The 24,481-nt window shown below is 34.1% G+C and overlaps 1 protein-coding gene across 4 annotated transcripts in view; it reads right to left on the bottom strand.

The window, feature by feature from the left end:
* The window catches only part of EDR2 (ENHANCED DISEASE RESISTANCE 2), a 71,589-nt gene that overhangs the window by 1,686 nt on the left and 45,422 nt on the right, over positions 1-24,481 (bottom strand). For all 4 annotated transcript variants that reach the window (XM_022047410.2, XM_022047407.2, XM_022047408.2 and 1 more), the window contains exons 10-19: positions 22,003-22,098; positions 20,846-20,910; positions 20,692-20,763; positions 20,438-20,593; positions 7,595-7,830; positions 7,455-7,494; positions 6,882-7,036; positions 6,166-6,267; positions 5,668-5,712; positions 5,443-5,583 (exon numbers count right to left, since the gene is read on the bottom strand). In XM_022047410.2, coding sequence (XP_021903102.1) covers positions 5,443-5,583; positions 5,668-5,712; positions 6,166-6,267; positions 6,882-7,036; positions 7,455-7,494; positions 7,595-7,830; positions 20,438-20,593; positions 20,692-20,763; positions 20,846-20,910; positions 22,003-22,098 — 1,108 coding nt within the window. The remainder of the gene's footprint in view (positions 1-5,442; positions 5,584-5,667; positions 5,713-6,165; positions 6,268-6,881; positions 7,037-7,454; positions 7,495-7,594; positions 7,831-20,437; positions 20,594-20,691; positions 20,764-20,845; positions 20,911-22,002; positions 22,099-24,481) is intronic.

Below are 24,481 nucleotides of genomic sequence, written 5' to 3'. Positions count from 1 at the left end.
TATAATTAATTACAAATAGTGTAATTTACTTTTATATCTTTTAACCTAATTTATTATTTTTTTAACACTTCTCCTCAAATTAGGGAATAGATATTGTCCATCCCCAACTTGCCAATAAGACTTTGAAATATTGAATTGCTTAAACCTTTAGTTAACATATCTTTTAGTTGAGAATTACTACATATGTATGAAGTACATATTAAGCCGTTGTCAAGTTCTTTCATAAAAGTTTTGTTGATATCAATGTGTTTGATCCAATCGTATTACATTAGATTATGAATGATACTTATGTGTTTGATCCAATCGTGTTACATCAGATTATGAATGATACTTATGACTGATTTATTGACACAATATACGCACATAGGGTTTTCCTACTTGATTACAAGATTTTTAAAATTCTTTTTATCCATGGATAGTCCACATATCACTTGTGCCATTATCCAAAATTCTAATTTTGCACTCAACCTCAACTATATTTTGCTTCTTACTTCTTTAGGTGAGTAGATTGTACCTTGAAAAGTATAGTATTATGTAGTAGATCTTTTTTTACAACTCATCCTGCATAATCTGCATCATAGTAAACTTTAGGAATAGTTTATCATTTTTCCTCAACATAATTCCTTTTTCAAATGATCTTTTAATGTAATGCAGTACTCTATAAATTGCTTATAGGTCTTTTGAACTATGATTGTAGGTTGCTTGTAGGTGCACTTCATTAAAAAACTTACTGCATATGCGATGTCTAGTTTTTTGTGGAATAAGTATATCAATCTCCTAACTAATATCTAATACATTTCCTTATTTATTAGCATATTTTCTTCTACTATTCCTAATTTGTCATTAGGATCATTGTGTGCTAGTTGATTTACATACTAACATGCTAGTGTCCCTCAACAGGTTATGAATATAATTATGCTAAGATATAAAAATATCGAAAGTTAGTGACTTCAATTTCTAAAAAATATTTCAATTTACTAAGTTCCTTGATTTCAAAATCTTTTGTCAGAAACTGGTTTAGTATCAGTTTTTCTTTCTCATTATCTCATGTTACGATAATGTAATTAATGTATACTAGGAGAGTTGTAACTCTTCTTGTCTCTAAGTACTTGATGAAGATAGTATGATCTCCTTAAACCTGCTTAAATTCAAGATTTACCATCATCCTTGCATACCTACCAAACCATGTTCTTGGCGATTGCTTGAATCCATACAATGCATTGTTTAGTTTTCATACCTTATTTGATACTACTTCTTCGTGAAAGCCTAATGAGATATCCATGTAAATTTATTCTTCTAAATTTTCATGCAAGAAGACATTTTTTATATTAAATCGTTGTAGTTGCCAATCAAAGTGAGCAGCTAATGGAACAAGATTTGTACAGTATTTATCTTGGCTAATGGTGCAGATGTCTCTTGGTAGTCTACCCCATATGTTTGTGTATATCTCTCTACCACCAGTTTCGTTTTATATTTCTAGATTGTCCATTTGCCTTGTATCTGATATAAAAGACCCATTTGCATTCCACTGGCTTATTACCTTCGGATAAATCCACAATTTCCCATATTTGATTTTTCTCAAATGCTTGCATTTCTATATTCATAATATTATCTTCCATTTGTCAGAAAATATTTCAAATACTATATTAGATCGGTATTCAAACTTATGAGAAAGTTTTTATAGAACAGTGATCACTTATCAAATGACACAAATTGTGAGATAGGATAAATGTCTTAAGGTAAATTTTGTTAATAATTTGGTACCTTTATCTTCAAACATAGGCTCTTTCTGAAAATAAAGTTGGGTGAAGTATGATTTTTGTTTAACAAATATAACATCTGCAAACACGTAGAATTTCTGGATGGGTAGATGGTAACACTTATACCTCTTTTGAGAGGAATACTCCAAAAATACACATTTCAGGGCTTGGGGATCAAGTTTTCTTTTATGATGGAAATAAATATGAATGAAGGCAACACACCCAAATATCCTAGGGATAAGATAATTTGTAACACTTACTGTTAAACGAAAATTTTAAAATATTTTTAGAGGACTTTTGAATTTAAAAATGTGAATAGGTAGATGATTAATAATGTAGGTGGCGATAAGGATGACTATACCCCAATATTGTTTTGAGACATTTTAGAAAAAGAAAACTCTGGTGTGACTAAAAAGGGACTATTCTTGCATTCCACTACTCCATTTTTTTTGTGGAATGTGGACACTTAATGATTCATAGAGAATTCCTTTATGATGAAAGAATGATGAAAGTGTTTGGCCAAAAAGATCTTTGGTATTGTCGATATGAAATCGTTTTATATCAGTTTTAATTGAGTTTTTACTATGTTACAGAACTGATGTATGATATACCTAACATCAGATTTTGACTTTCAATAAAAACAGTCAAGTGAATATAGTGCAATCATTAATAAATGATAAAGATCATCGCGCCTAAAAAATATTAACTATATGAGTTGGTTCGAAAATATTATTGTGGATTAATGAAAATAGAACTAAATCTTGTTTATTACTAATAAGAAATGTCACATTTTTTTTTTTGTAAAATCACAGATATCATAATATAAATTTTTATATTCCTACTTCATAACAATGAGAAAAGCATAACCTTTTAAGATAAAAAAGAATAAGTACTCAAGTCCTTTATACTTGAGCCAAATCTTTTGTATGAAGTTAGTAGTAATAGCAAAAAAAGATTTCTTCAGTGCATCCAAGTAGCAAAATCCGTTTTACCTCAACACATCCAATTATCTTTCGCGAAAGTCACAATAAGAAGAATCAAATAGTTTAAATCTTGTGAGAACTTATTGATCGACACAAGATTAGTACACAGTTTGAGAACATGTAATATACTTTTTAGGATAAGGGTAAAAGTAAACTCAATGTCACCCTTGCATATAATAGTATTGAGGGAACTATCAACAATGACAATCTTTTTATTATTTGGACATGGAGTATATGTATGAAAATATTCAGAATTATTGTTCATATGATCTTTGTCTCCTGAGTTTACAATCCAAGAATTTTCGAAGAGCTTATTAGAGGCATTTGATCCATGTGAGGTAGAAGCCACACCTGTGTGCGCGAATAAATTAACATCTATTTTTTTCTTCAGGAACTCGAGTCGAGTCATTAGTCTTTCAATCTCCACATTGAATTCACAAAGATATGAAGTTGTTATTTTGGCATTCGTTCCAATAACTTAGATATTACCTTCGACATCCTTTAAGAATTGTACGGTAATTAATGTCGAAAAAAAATTGTTAGAAGGATTTTACCTAGAACACGTGGCTGCATAAGAGGGGAATCAACAACTTGCAAGTGATCACATTCTGCACTGAGTCACTAAGTCAACTCGCTGAGTCAATTCAAAATAGGAACTCACTGAGTCAACTCGAACTAGGAACTCATTGAGTCAACTCCTATTGAGTTTACTCGGATCAAGAATAGGAACTCATTGTACACAAGGGCACGGCAATAGCAGAGAACAATTTGTCTGCATTTGCCATCCGGAGTCTACATCTCGTTGCAAGTAGAGGTGTCATGAAAGACGATAATGGAGCATAGAGGATCGCATCTGTGTTGGGTCTAGGACGCACCTAATGGTGGAAATAGTGCATAACCAAGAGAGCTGCGCAAAGGCTAGGGTTGTGTCCTAACAGAGATTAGGGCATTGCTAATCAATAAAGATCACATGAGTAAAGATTGCATGACCAGGTTACGTCTACGATAGAGAGAACAACATCACGCGGCCACAACAAGGATAAAGTTCGTGGTGCAGTTGCATCTGCTCGCAGTGTGGCTGCATCTACATACATGCTGAAAGCGCCCGACTGAGATATGCCTAGATGGTGGTAACTAGGGTTGTGCGTCTAGACAGACTATGCAACTGTGTGACCATGTCTAGGGTTGTGTGCAACTTGGTCGGACAAATTGAATCCAGTGATGAAGGCCAGTCTTGGTGGCGATGGTTGGTTATGATTTCAGCTTGTGGTGGAGGTGGCTAGTGTATGGTGTCGGGCGGCTAGGGCTGTAGTGGCCAACAAATAAGGCTGATCCCTTTACGGTCATCTTATTTCGATAATAAATACTGAATAAGGTTTATAAAAATATTTAGAATTTCTTAACATAAAAATTTGATACGATCTCAAAAATAATTTGATGTGTTTTTCTATTGAATATTATAATTTTATATATACAAATTTTCTAGGAAGGAAAAATAAATACACAATCAATTACAATTAATTATAAAGGAGGTAATTTACTCTTATACCCTTAAACCTAGAAGAGCTTCAAGACATTTAAACAATATATAGTTGAATTAGAAGAATTATTTTAAGTGGTCTCAATTTATTCAAATCTTGTTTGGGAAAAAAAAAGAAAACTCTATCATCTCCTAGAGATGAGATTGAAGGAGATCCGAGATTTGATCAACTGGATGAAACAAATTCAATGATCATATCATGGCAATGGAACATAGTGAATTCTCATATTAGTGAGGTTTACATGTTTTTACCCACATCTAACGAGATTTCTGATGTTGTTTGATAAACGTATTCGAAAGCTCATGATACAACACAAATATACAAGATTAAAGTCAAAACTAGTACAATAAAATGAGACAGTAAAATTGTTACTAGGGAAACATATTACAGAGTATGTGGGAAAAACTTGACCTTTCACACTAAGTGCAAAGAGATGGCACAAATTTGGAGAATCTTATTGAAAAATAAAGAGTTTATAATTTTCTTGTAGGTCTCAATTGGTATAGGATAAAGAAAACTTGAGCATAATACTTAGAAAAATTTTATTTAGAATCAAAATTGAAGATCTAAGATCTCAATAATCGAATCAATACCTCAGTATTTTGTATAATAATCATATAAATAATATACTAAATAACTAATTAAGCTACCTTATTTATAGGTATCAGAATATAATCAAACTAGGAGTTTTAAAGTCTAGCTAATAATTCTACTAAATAGGAAATTAAGTTATTTACTAATAGCTCAATAAGCTAAATACTTTAATAGTAAATCAACATTAAAATTAGATAAATATCTCTTAGTATTAAAACATTATGCACAGTAGGATCTTCTCTTCTGCATCGTACCCTCTTCGATATAGACAGAACAATTTGGATTCAGTACCAAATCTTCTAATTCGTCAAACTATAGGCAGCACGAGCTAAAGAAAATGGATCTCTAAGCAAAAATAAACTCAATCCTCATTTCTTTTCGTAAACCGCAATCAAACCTTAAAAAAAAGCTTGAATAAAACTTCAAACAAATTAACTAAGTACAATGCAACTAAACCAAGGTTGAATGCCCAATTATTTAGCTTAATTAAGTTCATTTCCAGCACTAACAAGAACGTTTGATTTAAGCATTTACTATGATATGGTGATGTAAACACAAGTCTACCTTGGGAACTGATGGAATAAGCTTTAATCTGCTATTCCGAAATTCATCATCGCCATCAACAAAGCGTTGCAAGAGCGATCCAGGTAATAACTCCTTTGTGAGAAAATAAAATACCATACTATAGTGTGTTGAACCAGGAACCTATTACAGTACAACATAAAAGTATATCAAACTCCCAATGCATTAAATTTGAACACCACCATGATTGAACAAAATGAAACTTACTTGAAGATTTATCACCAATGAGAAAAGCCCTTTCTCTGAGGCAACCTACATTGAAATTTATAAGTAAAGCTTAAATACAAATGTAGCATATCTTTACTTCAATAAACTTAACCTTCACAATACATTCTAATATCATTTTTTTAGAAGAGAAAAAAGCATAGAGATCTATACTATCTCCGCAGATCTGAACAGATAAAATAAAAAATTTCCAAATCCTTGGAATGGGATTCAGCAAATCAACTTATAGGAGATGATAAGATGTTATCTCAGAAATGTTCAGGTTCTGCAACATGCCGAACATAAGCATTCAGAAAATCAATATTCAGATAAACTCAAATGGAATAAATATTTCTTCTTATTGTGATTCAATGAGTTACTAATTACATCCCATATTAGAAGAAACTGGTCCAAGAAAAGATTACCAGCCTCTCAGTATGCAAGTTGCAGATTTTCAGAACATTGGTCAAAGGTACTAAAAATGTGGCTTTCAATGCTTACTTGTGCTGCACAGCCTTGACGTCTGGCAACATGGTCCATTCTTTTAGTGTCTTTGAACCAATCAACAGCAACAAGATCCATTAGATGCTTTCCTGCAGGAATCTTCAGAAACATTCCAAAAGCAAGAGTTAGTGAAACTGTACTAGTAGCAGCAATACCAGCCACTACATATCATAGAGGACTGCTCATGTATAATTTCATATGGAAAAAAATACGCAAATATTGAATATCTTCGTGATTTCTGCACATATCAAGAGTGCCAGCCAAAACATGACCTCAAGCAAAACCAATTTAAGAGGAAATTGGACCAATGTGCTGTCTAGAGTTTCTTGTTGGATAAAATTTAAATTTTTTAAGGTTTCTAAAATTTTTCAGAAATGTGCAAATCCTAGTTTCATCGTCACTTAATCTCTTTATCTTGCTCCATTCAAGTAAATTTTATTTAGTTCCTATGCTTCCCATACTTCCATCTTATTTAATGCCTGCTTAAAAGTCCTTCGTAATTAAATGATTTTGCATGTGCTTCTATGGCATGTTTTTGTATATTTATTCATTTAATATGATAGCAACAAATCTGATAGTGCATTGAGAGATATTGTTACGACGATAACATTTCAAAAAAAGAAAAACCAAGATGCTTGTTATCACGGTATAAAAACCCTGCTTACATGAGCAAGAAGCATATAACAGAAGAAACAAGTGAAAGGTTCAAAAACCTTTGTTTTGTCATAAAAAAAGTGCTTGCTTCGAACTCTGAAATTATTCCCATCAGATAGTTTCCAACTGTCACGAGCATTATCACGGTCATCATGTCGTAGATTACCCGAAAAGCATGATAAATCAATTTGATGAACTGGTTCTTCTTCCACGGCTTCAATGGATAAAACATATTATGGTGAATAATGGATCTTCCAAACAAAAAGATTTGAGAAAAAAGTTGACTCGTTTCGTTCTTCAATCTACATGTAATTTTCTCTGTCAAAAATTCGGGGGGTGGAGAGAAAAGCAATTTCTATTTTTGTCAAATCTTTTGTGTTAGAAATCGGAATACATGAGAAAACATTGTAGTTACAATTCATGAATTTTGCAATGTTAATAGATTTTGCTAGTCGAAAAATTTCTAACCTTTGATGGATCAAATTTTTTAGGTTAAGCTGTAGATGTAACATGCCTATATTACACATTCGAAAAAAAATAGATGCAGTTTAGATGTCCTGGTTAATTCTATAAAAATGATTTTCTTCAAGACGTGGAAGCATAATGATTAAGAATATCTGTTTATCATTCACCTGTTCTCTTGGTCTCGTTCTCCAACCTACTTGTATAAGCCTAAAAATAAAAACAAGTATAAAAATCTAGAAATAAGAAGCAAAAATACAAACCAGAAAATGAAACATGGAAAAAATGAAAAAATTCAGAAAATACATACCTCCTGTTCTGATTCAGCTATTTGAAATTCTTCATCATCATCTGAGAATTCATCCATCATCACAGAGTTTCTGCTTGCAGCATTGTTTTGATCAAGAGAAGGGGCAGAAAGACAAGATGAATCCTGTAGCTTGTGGCCTTTGTTTGAAGAAACAGAAGCTGAGGACATATTCACCATAACAGGGATTCTTGGACGGGAACCCCTTTCATCTGTTTGTGCAAACCATTCCCGCAGACCTGCATACCAGTATAGCAGAAAAGTGAGAACAGCATTAAGCTTAAAATAATCATCAATTAGAAATAAGATCTACAAGAAACAATACTCAACAGTTAAACCCATTATTATTCGGGTGAGGACCATTTTCTGGACTTCCAGAAAGAAGAATCTATTAACTTAGTAGTAGTTAATGGAAACTCGTGTGCATATTCAGAATTACAACACAACCACACAACGTTTGATTCAATTCTCATCCAATTCCTACTAAACTCCTAGTTCTAATTTTCATTTATAGATAATTGGAAAATTATTTTTTATGTTTAAGTTACCATCAGCCAACCTTGAATCCCTCGACAGTGGAAATTCAACTTCCACCTTGAAAGGTAGGAATTAGTTCCTCACCATCAAAGAATTCAAAGTGGCGCTAATGATAACTCAAAACACAAGAAAATTACATTCTGATTACATATATTAAGACTAAAAAAAATTTGACACAAGAGTTGGACGAAACTTACACTTAGTTCCTTGCTTGCATTTTTTAATCAAGAAAAAGATTCATTACAAAGAGAGACAACATAGAGAGAGCACAAGATATCCTTCAAAAATTCATCTCTTGGGTAGTCGTTTGGCTAGATTCATTGTTAATGGCAGTCCAATGTGCATGCAAGAGAGTGAATCTCCCAGCCATCTTCTTTGGTGTGCAAAGGCAAGAAAGTTATGGGAGCTTCTCTATTGTTCCTAAACTTGTCCTGAGCTGGCATTAATTAAATTGCAGATGAATTATGGCCTTGGGCTGGCATTGGGGTCCACAAATCCGAGGAAAAGCTTATCTCCCTCATTCTATTGGCTTTGATTTTAGTTTATCTGAAAAGTGTTACAATGTTGTAGAATATATTACAAAATATTCTCACGTAATCATTAGATGATTTCCTATATATATTAACATTAACAGGATGGTTTATGTTACCATATATATATTCTTCTTCTGTGTATATATATCTATGACCCATTAGAATAAAATACAAGAAATATTTTTTATATTTCTCTATTATTTTACATGATATCAGAGATAGAGTTTAAAAAAGAGCAAGACTAGACCATTTCTTGTGCCAGTAGAGAGTGACAGAGCGGATTCCAAATGAACTCCAACGACCAGACACTGAGAAGATGAGTCGCGCGATTGACAGAGCCGACTCCAGACGAGCTCTAACAACTAGACACGCACAGGTGAGTCGCTTGACCGACCTGTTGGCAAGCACGCGACGACCGCAACAGAGGGCAGATCGGGTGCACGGAAGGTGGCAGATCGGTGCGAAATGGAGTCACTTGACTGATCTATTGGCAAGCGCACAACAGTTGCGACAGAGGGTAGATCGGGTGCGCGGAAGGAGGCAGATCGACATAAAATAGTTGTGCGAATCTCCCTGTGCACATATGGAACCAAAGGTGCTACTTGACCGGTTTGTGTGTGAAACCAAAAGGCCAGAGAGGAGGAAGCCGAGGCGACGGCTAGATCATGCGAAAGCTAGATTCCAATAGGTTTTCAGCGCGACTTTGCGAAGATCCGTTCCAAATTTGGTCGTGTTGTGGCTCTGTGGGGATTTCTGGTTGAAGGAGCATCGCATGGGACTTCTAGTGGCCGTGCATGGTATTCCGTCGGTGGCGCATGGCCGATGCGTGGTTTCCAGTGGTGGCACGTGCAGTGACACATGGTTTTCCTCTGGTGGTCGTGAGCTTCTAGTGGTTTTCAAGTGGGTCTAGATACTCTGTCTACGTTTGAATTTATGATTTATTTGTAGTGTTGTTGTTTTTCCGTCTATCTTTTATTGCTGTTTGTCTGGGTGTTTTTAGTGACATCTTAATTCTTCAATTAAAATGAGTAGTAATATTGTCTGCTACTACTGTCATGAATGAAGACATATAAAGCGATACTATAAGAAATTGTAAAATCGCAATCGAAGAACACAAACAGCTAATATTTTTGTTGTTACTACTAGCTCATTTTCTGAAAGAACTGTTATAATTTTAGATAACAACTATGCTAAATTCTCTCAGTATCAAAAATATTTAAATAAATTTTCTACTCTTGCTGAATCAGAAGAAAAAAAAAATATCTTATCTTCTTCTCGAATAGATAGGTGATTGATTTTAATGTTACAGATCACATGCCAAGTAATCCTAATATCTCTTCTAGTTTTTTACCACATAAAACACCATTTCCTATAACCATTACTAATAGGTCGACCTATAACATTGTGAGTTCTGATACTATAAAACCAATTTCATCTATTAACCTGTCATCTGTATTAAATCTACTTAAATTTACTTTTAATATGATTTCTAGGAGTAAGCTTACTAAAAATCTTAATTGTCGTATTACATTATTTCCTAATAATTGTGCTCTTCAAGATTTTAGACGAAACAGATTATTGATAAATGACATGTATCAGATGATCTCTATATTCTTGATACTTGAATGTCTCGATCGGTTGCCTGCTATAGTCTCGTTTCTCCGATTGAAACACATTGTCAATTGGGACATCTTTCTCTTCCTGTATTAAATAAATTATGTCATCAATTTCATAATGCCCCTTCATTAGATTGCGAGTCGTGTCAGTTCAGAAAATATCACCGTAACTCGTCAAGTTCAAGAGCTAACAGACAAGCTGAGTCTGTTTTTGAGTTATTTCATTGTGATGTTTGGAGCTCCTATTATATTCCATCTAAAATATGGTTTAAATATTTCGTTATTTTTGTGGATGATTTTTTTTGAATAACTTTAATATATTTTATAAAGAATTATTTTGAAGTATTTTCTCACTTTTTTAGTTTTTATGTTGAAATTAATACCCGATTTAATGTTTCTTCGCATGTATTGAGAAGTGATAATGTAAAAAAAATATATTTCAGACTCATTTCATAATTATATGACACAATGCAGTATTCTTCATTAATTCTTGTATGTTAATTCAACACAATGCAAGATTCTTCATTAATTCTTGTATGTTAATTCACCATCTCAAATAGAGTCGCTAAGAAGAAGAATTGGCATTTACTTGAGACAACTCTACCCTTTTTGTTCCAAACGCAAGTCAATAAGCAATTCTGGATTGATGTTGTTTCCATGCCTTGTTTCTTGATTAATCGTCTCTCATCTATAGTACCCAATGGAGATGTTCCTTACAGTGCTCCTTTCCAAAGCAGTTTTTGTTTTCATTGCAAATAATATTTGGTAACACCTATTATGTTTGAGAAATCCAGCCTGTTGTAACAAAATTAGACCCAAATGTCTTGAACTATATCTTTTTGGGATATTTTCGCATTCAGAAAGGATACCGATACTTCTCTCTAAATCTCAATAAATATTTGGTATAAATTAATATAATCTTTTCCGAGAATACACCTTCTCCTCATTGTCCAATTTTACAAGTAAAGAGGCGGACAATTAGTGATTTATCTATAACTTCACACCAAGTGCCTCTACTGAACAAATATATAATAATATTTCTCCAGATAATGTGTTTCGAGCTCTACTTGAGCAAACTGATGATAGTGGTGGTGTGTCTCCGACTTAAGTAGCACCACTAATTATTCATGTCTATTCTAGAAAACAACAGACTAATGATACATGTCTAGCATTAGCTCTCTCGTCATCTGATTTTACCTCACATGACCTTGATCTTCCCATTAGTCTTCGAAAAGGTAAACATTACTGTTCCATTCCTAAATCTACTTATCTCATTGCTAATTTTATTTCATATGATCATCTGTTTCCTTCGTCCACCTCATTCATTACTTCTATACAATCAATTTTCATAATTTGTATAGTTAAAAAAGTTTTGAATCACTCTCATTGATATAATGTAATGTTTAACGAGATAAATGATTTCGATAAAAATAATACATGAGATTTGATAGATTTACCCAAAAGCAAAATGGTCGTGGGTGTAAATGCATATTTTCAGTCAAAGTAAACCTTGATACCTTTGTGGCAAGACTTAAAATCAGACTTGTAGCAAAACGTTATGCTCAAACTCATAGGGTGAATTATTCTGATACCTTCTCTCTGATAGCCAAATTTACATTTGTCCGTTTACTCATCTCTATTATGACATCTCGAAATTGACCCTTATACCAGTTAGATATCAAGAATGAATTCCTTCATGGCAATCTCCTAGAAGAAATATATATGAAACAACCACTTAGATTTGTTGCTCAGAGGAAGTACAAGAAAATATGTCATTTGAAGAAATCTTTTTAAGGTTTGAAGCAGAGTTCTCGTGCGTGATTTGACAAATTTAGTGAAGTAGTTTTGGAATTTGGGATAAAGAAAAAAAAAGGAAGAAGATGGTTTTTTATAGTATTTTTTATCTTTTTTGCTAGAACCGGAGATCAATGGTTCCAAAAATTTAGTATATTATTTAATCATCCTCCTCTTAACTCCAAGAGGATATAAGTAACCTTCACATGTACATATTTTTTCCTTTTGGAATTTGTAAAGCTTCTTTTGCATTTAGGTAGGAATCCCTTGGTGCCTTGTTATATGACTACTCTTTTGCCTCTCAAAAACAATAAAAATCCTCCGAAAATGATAACAAAATAAATATAGGAAGAGAGAAGAAGAAAGAAGTATTGTTGTGGTGTGAAAAAGTGTGGCTTTGTTCGCTGCAAAATAGAAAAGTCAATTGAAAGAAGTGTTTTTCTGATGTAGCACTCTCAAGTTAGATTAAATAATCCAGTATTCCAATCAATCAATACCAAATTGGAAATGGACAATGTACATTCACCTGCTTGAGGAGCAGAATTGAAAAACACATATTATGTGTAATTAGGATAATTAAGGCTAAAGGTACTAATAGTTAAATACACTTGTGTATAGGTAACTGTAGGTTTCCTTTTCTTACATTCAAGAATATGTATATATAAGGTTTTGTTATTCAATAAAAAACACACGATTCCATTCGATAGAACTTAACAATCTTAATGAGTAAGAAAGTACTCAAAAAACTTATTCTAAAATTCATCACTAATTATCTTCTTATTTCACAAACCATTCATTCCCATCTTTTTTTTTTGGAGGAAATACAAACCATTTATTCTTACAAGAACTAGAATTAACTCCAATAAATTAACACCATAAATGTGCCACAATTGACATGTCTGTTAACACATGGCAGAAAACAACCTTTTTGAAGAATAACAGCTGTAACAAACTGTTAGGAACCAGTTGCACCAGGAAGGACTTGGAACTGAAAGTAGAAGATTAGCTCCTTTAAAAGTATACAGGAGACGTGGCAACATCCAAAGGTGAAATGGGACACGTGGCACCATCCCGTGTAAAGAAACAAAGGGCTACAAAGGGCTATGTATAAAACATTGACGGGAACGTAAGGAACACGTGGCATTGATCTGAAAAAGATATATAAATCCCAAAGTTTCTAGGTTAAATGCATCTAGCCTCATTTCGAACTTTCATTTAGGGCTTTTTACTGGCTCATGATTTTCATGGAGCGAAGTCCGACGATTTCAGGGTTTATTCTACATATTCTTTGTATATTTACCTGTATCTATGTAAATCAGAGGCAGGTAAGCAATATTTCAAGTGTTCTTTCTCAAAATCCCAACACAGTCTCCTTTTCTCCTCTCTGTTCTTCTCGATCTACACTGGTTCCCGTCCAATCTAACTCCTTTTCTTTCTGTCTTTATTGTTTCACTTCGTGTACATGTCACAAGTACCTGACAACTTGGTTTCAGAGTCAATCAACCAAGAGAAAACCATAGCCAGTCTTGTGACAATTGTGAAAAACAAAGGGAAAGCTGTGGTGAATGAATGACAGAAAATACAAACCCTAGAAGAGAATGTTCGTGAGGTGGACCAATGACTCTCAGACTTCATGTCTGAGGTCTACGACTCCAAACAACAGACGAAGGCTTTCCTCCTTCAGAAGTTAGCTCTGTTTGACCAGAAGTTTGACCAACTGAGAGAACTATTACAAAGCAGTGTGTGTTTGAATGACTCGCCTCTTAAGGTAAGCCACTCATCTGCTGCTTTCAATCCTGATAAAGGCTTGCTTCCAACTCCTAGCCCGAGAGAGGACAGAGGTAGTAGCACGCAAAGCCGCGAGGTACCTCAACAGGTAGCCCTACAGCGAAGATAGAAATACCTATCTTTGAGGGTAAAAACTCTAGGACATAGGTTTGCAGAGGCAATAAATATTTCTAAATAAACGACATATCTGATGAAAATAAAGTAGAAACAACATCCTTGTACTTCGGAGACGGAAATCTGATTCCATGAGGCAGCAAACAACTCTAGGGTGTTTGAATTGAATGTTTTTGTAGAAGAACTCTGCAGAAGGTTCAGAGGGTTGGCAGGAGTAGACATTGTAGAAGAATTCAAAAAGCTAATACAAGATGATATTATAATTTAAGTATCAAGAAAAGTTTGAAGAAATGAGATCCTTGCTTCTGACTGAAAATCCAAAACTTTTAGAGAAAGATTTTATCTCTAGTTTCATTAGTGGTATAAAAGAAGAGCTGAGTCCAGTGGTAAGGACGCATCAGCCGCTCCCCTTAAACCGTGCCTTTGAATTGGCATTGTGGCAAGAGCAGACAGTTGAGACTATTGACCATAATAAAACTCGGCAATTAACTTTTCCTACAGTACATTTGAAACTCCAACAATCCATTCAAAATTCTTAAGGGAATCTAGCAACCACAGACAAATTAGTCAAAACACAAACTCAACAGAAGTTCATGCCAATCTGGATTCCCAATCAACTTGAATTGAAACGGAGTAACCTATGTTATAGATGTGGAGATAACTATTTTCCTGTCCACCAGTGCAAAACAAAAATAGTAATGGCAGTTTAGCTATGTAAAGAGGAGGAAGATGAAGAAGAAAATTCTTTGGAGGAAGAAAAACAGGAGAATGAAGATGACCCTATCATTCTGTCTCTGCAAGCAATTGCATAGTGTCCACAGGGCGGAACAGCCACGATTCAGGGCTTCCTTAATAAGAAAGCCATCTTGATTTTTTCAAATAAATGGGAGTTCCAACTCGTTTATTGATAAATCAGTGGCAGAAGAGATGAAGGAGTTGGTTATGCATAACAGACCTGATGTAAACCCGAACACCATGGAAGGAAGCTCCAACCAGCCAGCCTTGATTCCTCATACAATACCCAGCCAAGAAAACATCAAGAATCATCAAGAAGATGGTTTGGAGAATTAGGAAGAAAGATTCAAGATCCGGAAGGCCCTATCACCCAAGCACGAGCCAAGAACGTCCAAAAAGCCTTCAATCTTCTTGTCCAAGAGTGGATCACCCAAGAAACAGAATTTGCGGGCCAAGAAACAGTAAGAAAAGGTTCGAGAAATCAAGAAGAGTCTTGACCATGCATGATCTTGGCCTTGAAGATCCATGGCTGAGAGGAAGGGGAGGATTTCCAGCCCGCTCGCGCAGGGTTCTCACCCAAGTAGGAAGCCCGAAATCTTTTCCTTGAAGAGGCTAAAAGACTCACAATCAGATTCAACAAAATGTACCAGCAGAAGATGCAGGTTGGTTGCGGACATAAGAAACAGAGAAAGAAGCAGAAAAGGGCAAGGGAGGAGGAGAACACATACCACCCGCGGCATGACATCCAATCCAAGAGCAACATGGAATTCATCCCTTGAACCGCCAGCTCCTACAAGTTTTCCTAATTCAAATCAGAAAATAAAATCAAAGAAGAAGACCGCTTGAAGAAGAAGACTGTATGAAGAGGGGAGAAGGAAAAAAATGAATGAGAGTCCAAGAAGGAATCTTACAAGCTGCCAAACGAAATGATCCTATCTTTAATTCAATTGAGTTTATTTTAGATTAAGTTTTAGTTTCCTATTTGAAGTAGAAATAAGAATCAGATTAGGATATTTAATTCTTATTCAAGTAGAATAATGGATGGCAAGTCTAAAAAGATTAGATATCTTTGTTTTAGCTTCCAACCTTCCAAGAATGAGTTCAGTGAGCGTGTCTTCAACACGCTTATTGAGCAAGGAATTAAGATCACTTATCGAGGTAAGTCTCGTGGTGCCTTTTCAATTCTAGTTCTTTGTCTCTTTTCCTATAACCTTAGTTTCACTCCCTTGTTGAGTGCAGGTCATGTAAGGAGGGTTTACTCAAATTTTTGAATTTTTGGTTGCTGATGTATATACAGAATTTTAGATTGCGTTGTTGATCCCAGATTTTACATCAGTTGATATCAAAGATTAGATTCTGGTAAATCTATTATCTTTCGATTTACTACCTTACATTTACTTTTTGCATAAAAATTAGCACTTGTTACATAAAGTGCTAATTCATCTAGTCTTTTTCAAGGAATTTCCTTATTATTGTCGTTATAATAAAAAAAAATAAAGAGCAAAAAAAAAAATTTCTGAAGTCGCAAATTCTAATATCAAGTATTAATCCAAACAAGGCCAATCAACTACCAGATCAAAATTCAAAAAAGTGCGTGATTCCCTTGTTTTCTTTTTACAATAGTGCATTCATTATTGTGCATTAATGTCTACATCATAGAAACTCAAGTGAGTCATAGAGCGCAACTGTCATTGGAATATAATAATTAGGCATAGCATTCCAATTATATCCATAGGGGTTAACCAGGTCCTTAACGCTTTAAGTCCAGAATTGTCTTTCTTCTACTCCTAGTTTAATTCTTTCTTTAATGCTCTAGTTCTATTATGTATCTAAGTGGTTAATTGCATCCTAACTACTTAGCTATAAGCATAAAAGCATCACATATTCTTCTTCTGTGTGTTTACCGCTGAGCTTTTAGAGAACAAGATCCTTTTTAGGATTTTTTGCAGAGTCTTAAAGACAACCTTAGTTGTCTTAATTCAAGAGATCCAATTCCAACACTTTACTTGATGGAAGAAAACATGGAGGTAAACACAAGTGATTGTGAGAGAGTGATTTCTTTTTTTTTTCCATTAACATCTTTTTTTCATATATGTCACAGCCTAATGAAATCAACTGACTTATGACCTTTGCATGAAGGTTGATGGATGACATGTATAATAAACTGAGCTTATTCAATGAAGGCATAGCAACAAGGATGGATGAGAGAGATGGAGGAAGGAACCGTAGCCATCCCAGACGCCGATACTGCCAGGATGATAATGAGTACTATGGTGACAATAGTGAAGTCAATAGAAGAAAAGTCTGTAAGGAAGATGATGACATCAAATCCATCAAGATGCAGATACTCCCGTTCAGAGGCAGGAATGATGCAGAGACCTATCTCGAGTGAGAACAGAAAATACAGTTGATTTTTTACTGCCACAACTATAATGAAGCTACCCGCAGTCGAGTTCTCAAATTATGAACTTATTTGATGGGATCAAGTGACAGCTCTCAAGAGAAAAGATGGAGACCAACCTATATTCACATGGAGAGAGATGAAATCTATCATGATAAAAAGCTTTATTCCATTTCATTATGACAGAGAATTGCACCAAAAGCTCCAAGGATTGATCCAGGGATCCATGTCCGTAGAAGACTACCACAAGGAAATGGAGATGGCAATGATTAGGGTCAGAATTTATGAGGTCAGAAGCCACCATGACTAGATTTCTGAGTGGTCTGAATAGGGAGATTATCAATGTTGTGGAGCTACTCACTATATAGATCTAGAAGGGATGGTGCACATGATTATAAAGATTGAGAGACAACTGAAGAACAGTGCCTCCTCTAGAGGAAATTACTAGTCTGCACCTCAATATAGTTCTAGATAGCCCAGAAGGAGGGACAAATCTAGGTTTACTGAATCTAATAGTAACCTTAAACCACCTACTACTATTCCAAAACAAAGTTCTATTAAGTGTTTTATTTGTCTTGGAGTTGGACACATCGTCACGCAATGCCCCAACAAAAATATCATGTTATTGTGAGACAACTGTGAGATAGAGAGTGTCATTGAGTACAGTAGTGATGATGATAGTATAACATCACTAGATAATTCTGAAGAAAGTTTAGAAGTCCCAGTGCAAGGTGAGATCCTAATTGTTAAGAGAGCACTGAATATATAATCCAAGGAAATGGATAACAATCAAAGAGAATATCTCCCCAACCAGATGTTATGTGAATGGGAAGGTATGTAATTTAATCATATATGGGGGCAGTTGTGTCAATGTTGCTAGTTGACAAGTTAGGGTTGTCATGCACTAAACATCCTAATCTTTATAAAATACATTGGTTCAATGAGTTTGGAGAAGTCAAGGTAAATAAGCAAGTCAAGATTCCCTTCTCTATAGGCAAGTATAAAGATGAGGTATGCTGTGATGTCATTCCCATGCACGCCACTCATATCCTACTTGAACGAGCATGGCAATATGATAGACAAGTACATCACAACGGGCTTAAAAATCAATACTCTTTACGTCTAAATGACGTAAAGCACATGCTGACACTTCCATCCCCAAAAAAGTTTATTATAATCAAATTAAAATCAATAAATCTTTTGAAGACTATTCAGAAAAAGAAAAAAGAAAAAGAAAGAAAAGAGGACGAAAAGAAAAAGAATGATCCACTGAGAGAAAAAGAGACCGGAAAAATAAATGACCTATTGAGAGAAAAGAGGTTAAAAAAAATAAAAAAATCCACTGAGTGTAAAAGAGGCCCAAAATAAAAATAAAGAAGGCTCAATGAGAGAGAGTGAGGGAGAGAAAAAAAAAGAGTACTTATATATGAGGGAGAGGAAAGTGAGAAAAGCGATATGTGAGAAGAGAAGCTTAATTTTTCTGATCTTGACACTTTTTTGCCTAATTCTGTTTTCTCTCTTTTGCATAAATATGAAGATGTGTTCCCAGAGGAGATTCTGAATGATCTACAACTACTACAAGGGATCGAACATCAGATTCACTTTATCCCTGGAGCTTCAATTCCCAAGCACCCACCCTATCAAAGTAATCTCAATGAAATAAAGGAACTTCAGTAGCAAGTAGAGGAGTTGTTAGGTAAGAGACATGTGAGAGAGAATTTGAGCCCTTGTGTTATTCTCATATTACCTGCGCCTAAAAAGGATGGTTCCTGAAGACTGTGTGTAGATTGCTGAGTCGTCAATAAGATTACGGAAAAGTAAAGACACCCTATCCCTAGGTTAGATGATATATTGGATTAATCAAGTGGGTCTACTATTTTTACTAAAATCTTAATAGTGGATATCACCAGATTAAGATGAAACCTGGATATAAGTGAAAGACTGTCTTTAAAACTAAGTATGGATTGTATGAATAGTTGGTAATGCCTTTTGGGTTATCAAACACCCCTAACACTTTCATGAGACTTATGGACTATGTCTTACAACCTTTTCTAGGTAAATTTGTGGTACGTCACATTTCGCTTTCTAATTCAAAATTAACTTTCTTTCTTTTTTTATCTATTGAGAGCTAGACAAACTAATTGTCGTTGTCTTGGAATGCAAAGATTTAACCCAAGAAGTCAAGGTAAGGCCCTATTAAATGGTCTCCAACCCTCATACCACCTTTTCGCTAGCCAAAAATCCCTACAGCCTTATGGAAGAGCTACTGATGACGGCAATAAAATAGATCAACAATAAGAAAGATTCCAACGCCATGAGAGAAGAAGACACAAAATTTGAAGAATTAGAAGGTCAAGTGAAGGATTCTAAGGTCAAGATCGGCAAAACAAAAGACCCAACTGAAGGTATAGGTAGTTAATCCCCCTACAAGGTGTTTCACCAATACAACCCAATTAATGCCTCGTAGGGGCATAAGGGGCACATTTTGTTTGAAATTGAATACCAAACACTAAATGGCCTAAAAAGATGTCTGGTGGCCCCACCAAAAGCAATCAAGGAAATATTGCCCATTTTATCAAGAAAGAGGCCATGACGTCACAAATGTTTCTAGTTGAAGGATGATTGACATATTACTCAAAAAAGGGCATTAGGGAAAATATATAAAAGAGCCTAGAGAAAGATTGCCAGCCATTGACAATTAAGATCCTCCTAGAGGACCTTAAGTCCTAAATGGTGGGTAAAAGGCATGTACTGAGTCCCTTCTAGAAGAGGATCAATAGCAAAACAAACTAACTATAGGACTCATTATTGAAAACTTGGGCTCCTCATTTTCTATAAGAAAATATGTGAAAGTGATGTAGTGCCTTCGGAACAAATGGCAAGCAGCAAAGAACAGTGGGACCCAAAATATCCTTTTGCAATGAATGTTCGAGGTTGTCACTTTACCCCTATGTTTGTGATTAAGCCCATAATCACCAATTTCAAAGTCAAGTGAGCACTTGTAATGAAAAAGCAAAAGTAGGTAACCAAATGATCGAGAAATTTCACTTACTTTAAAGTTCTCAAATGCCTCAAGAAAAAATTTCCAAGCATACCAAATCAATTTACATCAAGTTTCCTGCTATAACCTGATTATATAAACTCTGATGGTTTTTAATCCCACAGTTCTCAGAACAAAACATAATGCTTCCTTGCTACCAAGAAATGTAGGCAAGTAAATAATTGCACACAAAAAAAAAGCAAAACAGTATCAAATAATGAAGTCCAGAGTCTGAGCAAAAGTGATAATATTTACCAAAAAATTTATACTGTACGGAAAAAAACTTACCAGCGACACTATTCAACATGTGAAGAAGACAATGTTGCTGAAAAGCTGAAATGTAACCAACACCCCATCCCTTTAAATCAATCTGCATTAGGTGTTGGACTTGTGTTCTTGGCCTTCCATTTCTTGATTTCAGCGGGGATATATTGAATCCTCCACCTAAGAGAATGAAAACATGTCAGCTTGGTGAGATAATTCAAAATAAAGTTAACATGCTACTATTCCCCATTAAACCAGTAGAAAGCTCCAAAACTCACTCTCAAGATGAGCCCGAACATAACCTGGTTGTGGACCACAGTTCTCATGCTCCCTAGAGCGAAATAATACAACTATATACAACCAAACAGAAAATCACTAGTGTGAAGAATAATAAGGTTTAAGTTCAAACAAGGAGACAAGTAAAGAATTTACCATAGCTTCCATCATCATTCCGGCGCCAATAACGGACATAGCAAAGGTCTCGTGGCCACACAAACCTGCAACCACATAGACTTGCAAGTACAGTAAAATGAAGTCCATAGAAGACAAACAATCCTTGTTGAAATCTAATAATTTGATAAAGAACTTTCTTAAGCATTAAATCTGGCTCATAGATCACTTTGGAATAAATTTGGGTTAATAGATGAGCTTGGATTAATAGTACAAGTCTACAACATAAACAAAGAACATGTCCAAAAAATAAAACAATTTTTATTATCAAACTTTCTCTAATAAAAAAAATTATTATTAAGAGAGAAAGAGATACAAAGGTAAAACCATAAAAACAGACATAAGAGTTTTTGCATTAAATATCAGACAAATGAAGAACATTTTCGTGGCTATCTGTATAGGTCTGTAAACATTCAAAATTCTTCACATCATAACAAAATATGGCAGTACTTGCAGGCTTAATTACATTATTAAAACTGCACTTCAGTCTACACTACCACTGAAAGCAAATCTCCTTGCAAAATGTTCATTTTCTGCTTTCATTTCTCTTTTTCATCTTCCTTTTTTCATCTCGTGACAGTTGGAATAAATTAATTCAAAATGTTGTTAAATTTTGGAATAGATTAGAAAGGTCATACTCGCACCATTTTCAGTTTTACTGTCTAACTGTGAGAAGAACTCAGTATTAATGTGGCAGTACCAAAAAATATCTTATACAGACAAGAGAAACCTTTAAGTACACCAATCTTACTAGCTCCTATTCTAGTTCTCACGCGAGCATTACGTTTTCGCGAATTCTTTTTTTCACCTTTCTTTTTTCTTCTGGTGACAACTGGAATGAAGTAATTCAAAATGCTGTTATATTTTGGAATAGATTAGAAAGGTCAGAATAACACAATTTCTGGTTTCAGTCTACCATGTGAAAGAAATCATTATTAAAATGACAATGCCAAAAAATCTCTCTGTAGAGACAAGCAAGACCTATAAGTCGGCCTATCTTACTAGCTCATCCAAACAGTAGGTTTTAGTGAATTCATTTCCAAATTGCAATAAATTATCTATCAGCTAAGATCTTTGAAATAACTGTAAATAATAATCATTGCATAAATAACAGGCTGAACAATTTTAAAGACTATTACATGGTAAACCAGTCGAGTTGAAGTCTATGATAAAGTATTGCAGTGTGCCCATCTACCTCTTCCACTAAGCTACCATACCGGAAACTGCAATCCCACCTGCATTAACATAAAATTAAAATAATAAAAATAACTTGAGTTTTGCAGAAGTATAATTGAAGATCATATGTTCTACGTCTAACTATAGCACCCAACATCAAAGATCCTGAACTAGTTCTTATGAGCACTGCAAAGAAGCCTTAATTGAAAGAATAGACTTCTACAGGGAGGAATCAGAATTTTAAGTGCCTGTTTAGTTGTAGAAATTACTTTGAGCCTTGAGTTTTGGTTATTTTTCACTATATGTCTTTTATTTTATAAGAAAATGTGTTTAGTTGCTATCAGTAATTTATACATATAATAACTAAAAATATAGATAAATAGTAAATGCCTAATTATTGAAAAAAACAACAAACATAATAATAAGAACAATTTTTTATTCGATAAATTTTTTTCTCAAATATATTCAAATAAAATCTAAATCATATTTCTATTTAATTTATTTACCTTTCTAGATTTGGTTTAAATAATAGATCATGTATTTACTAATTTTAATATATGTATAAAAATAAACATTTCAATTAATAATTCTATCTTTTTTTTTTTTCAAAAATTTTATTTATATATACAATTTGTGTTAACATATAATCTGGATCTTAAGGAAAAACAATTTCAACACAGTTTCCAAACCATGACAAATTTTATTTTATAAAATTTTAAAATATTACATATATCATTCAAATTATAATTATTTTCTAGATTTAAAAACACTTCAAAAATAATAAGGTAATATATAAATAAAACATAAATATCTAACATAACTTAAAAATTTAAAAACATGAAATTTTCAATTATAATTTCCAGCATTAAAATAAAATGAAATTTTTGATATGTTTATTAGTATGCAAGTACATTTCAGTTAGAAGGTAGATAAGTTGTAAACATTTGACCTCAAATTTTAAATCTAAATTGGACCCAGGAACGATAAAATTTTTAAATATGAATAAATGTTTTGGTGCTATGGGAAGAACGACTTTTTCCCCACACGAAGGGCAAAAGCTCATGGATGGTTTCAGACATTGCTCCCTCGGTGTTACATAAAACTGGAAGGTGATAATCTTGTAATTAAGTGGGTTTGGATTCTAAACTCCTCTGCTCAGTTATTTTTGGTTTGAGTTTTTCTTTTGGAGGTTTTTTCGATTCTTCTAGTTGAAATCTTGAAAAGGATGTCTTATTCCCCACATATGTACTATATTTATCTTCCTACAAATCCTACTTTTTCTATTACAAAATTTTAAATATAATTATTTTTAGATTAAAAAATAATGAAATAAAAATTTATGCAATAAAATTCAAAACACAAAATAAAACCAGAAAAGCAGTAACTGTAAATAAAATAAAAAATACATGAAAAAAAAATAAAAGAGAGAACTTGAAAATCTTCAGATTGGCCAAAATAAGGCACAGGTGACATCGGATCATGTGTGCTTGGATGTTACTCTGGGGTTCAGAAGTCTGGTGGTGACGTCACCTTGATGTAGTACAGTTTAACATAAAGTTTTTAACATTTGCCAGGATTTCATTTGCCAAAAAAAAAAAAAAATCTTTTCTGAAATTTTTATATTTTTTAGACAAAAAGGAACTTTATTAAAAAAAAATAAAAAATAAGAAAACAGATCAGATGACTATCGGCCATAGCTCAAAATGACAACCAAAAAGAGCTTTTGTCCCAAACAACCAAAATAACAGAATAATAATCTCTAAAGATTTTAGCATTTCTCTCTAACTTAAGTACTGAAACGCCACAAGAAAAGATCTCAGCACTAAAAACCATTGCCACTCTTTACATTTGTTGAAATCTCCTACAACTTTTTTTCGTGAAGTCCAGACAACATGAAAACTGTCAAAAAACAGGGACCAAGATTTCCAGCCGAAATGACAATGCGAAAAGAAAAGGTGACCAAGAGACTCGACTCTACAGCCTTATAACACATCATGCGCACCCCCGGAGATAACACTTGATTTGGTCTGAGAGCTTGGAATAAATCCTTAGTGTTCAACTTGTCCAGAAGAGCGGTCTAAAAAAAAGACAGAAGGGAAGCAACCGATACTCAAGCCCACCACATAGCACCAAAACGTTTTCTCTCCAAAACTTTTCGACAAAGCCTCAGCTAACCCAATTATAAGCCTTCTCGAAATCCAGACTTTGTTGATCGAAAAAGAAACTTTATTAATATGAGAAAGAAAAGAAAAACAAAATCAGAAGATGAGACATCCTCCTCACAAAGTCACAAGATAAAAAAAATAATTACATCCTATGGAATTGAAATGATAGCATCCCAATTTCGATGAGCTGTGAAATGAGTAACTTCCACCACGCGCAGAGCTGCACGCGGAAGCTTTTCTGGCCCCAATCTGCTTCATTTTTCTGGCCACCGTGTAC

The sequence above is a fragment of the Carica papaya genome, chromosome 3 (genome assembly GCF_054855325.1).
Source record: "Carica papaya isolate Zhongbai chromosome 3, ASM5485532v1, whole genome shotgun sequence".
In the NCBI taxonomy this organism is placed as follows: domain Eukaryota; kingdom Viridiplantae; phylum Streptophyta; class Magnoliopsida; order Brassicales; family Caricaceae; genus Carica; species Carica papaya.
This window is presented reverse-complemented; position numbering and strand designations above follow the sequence as displayed.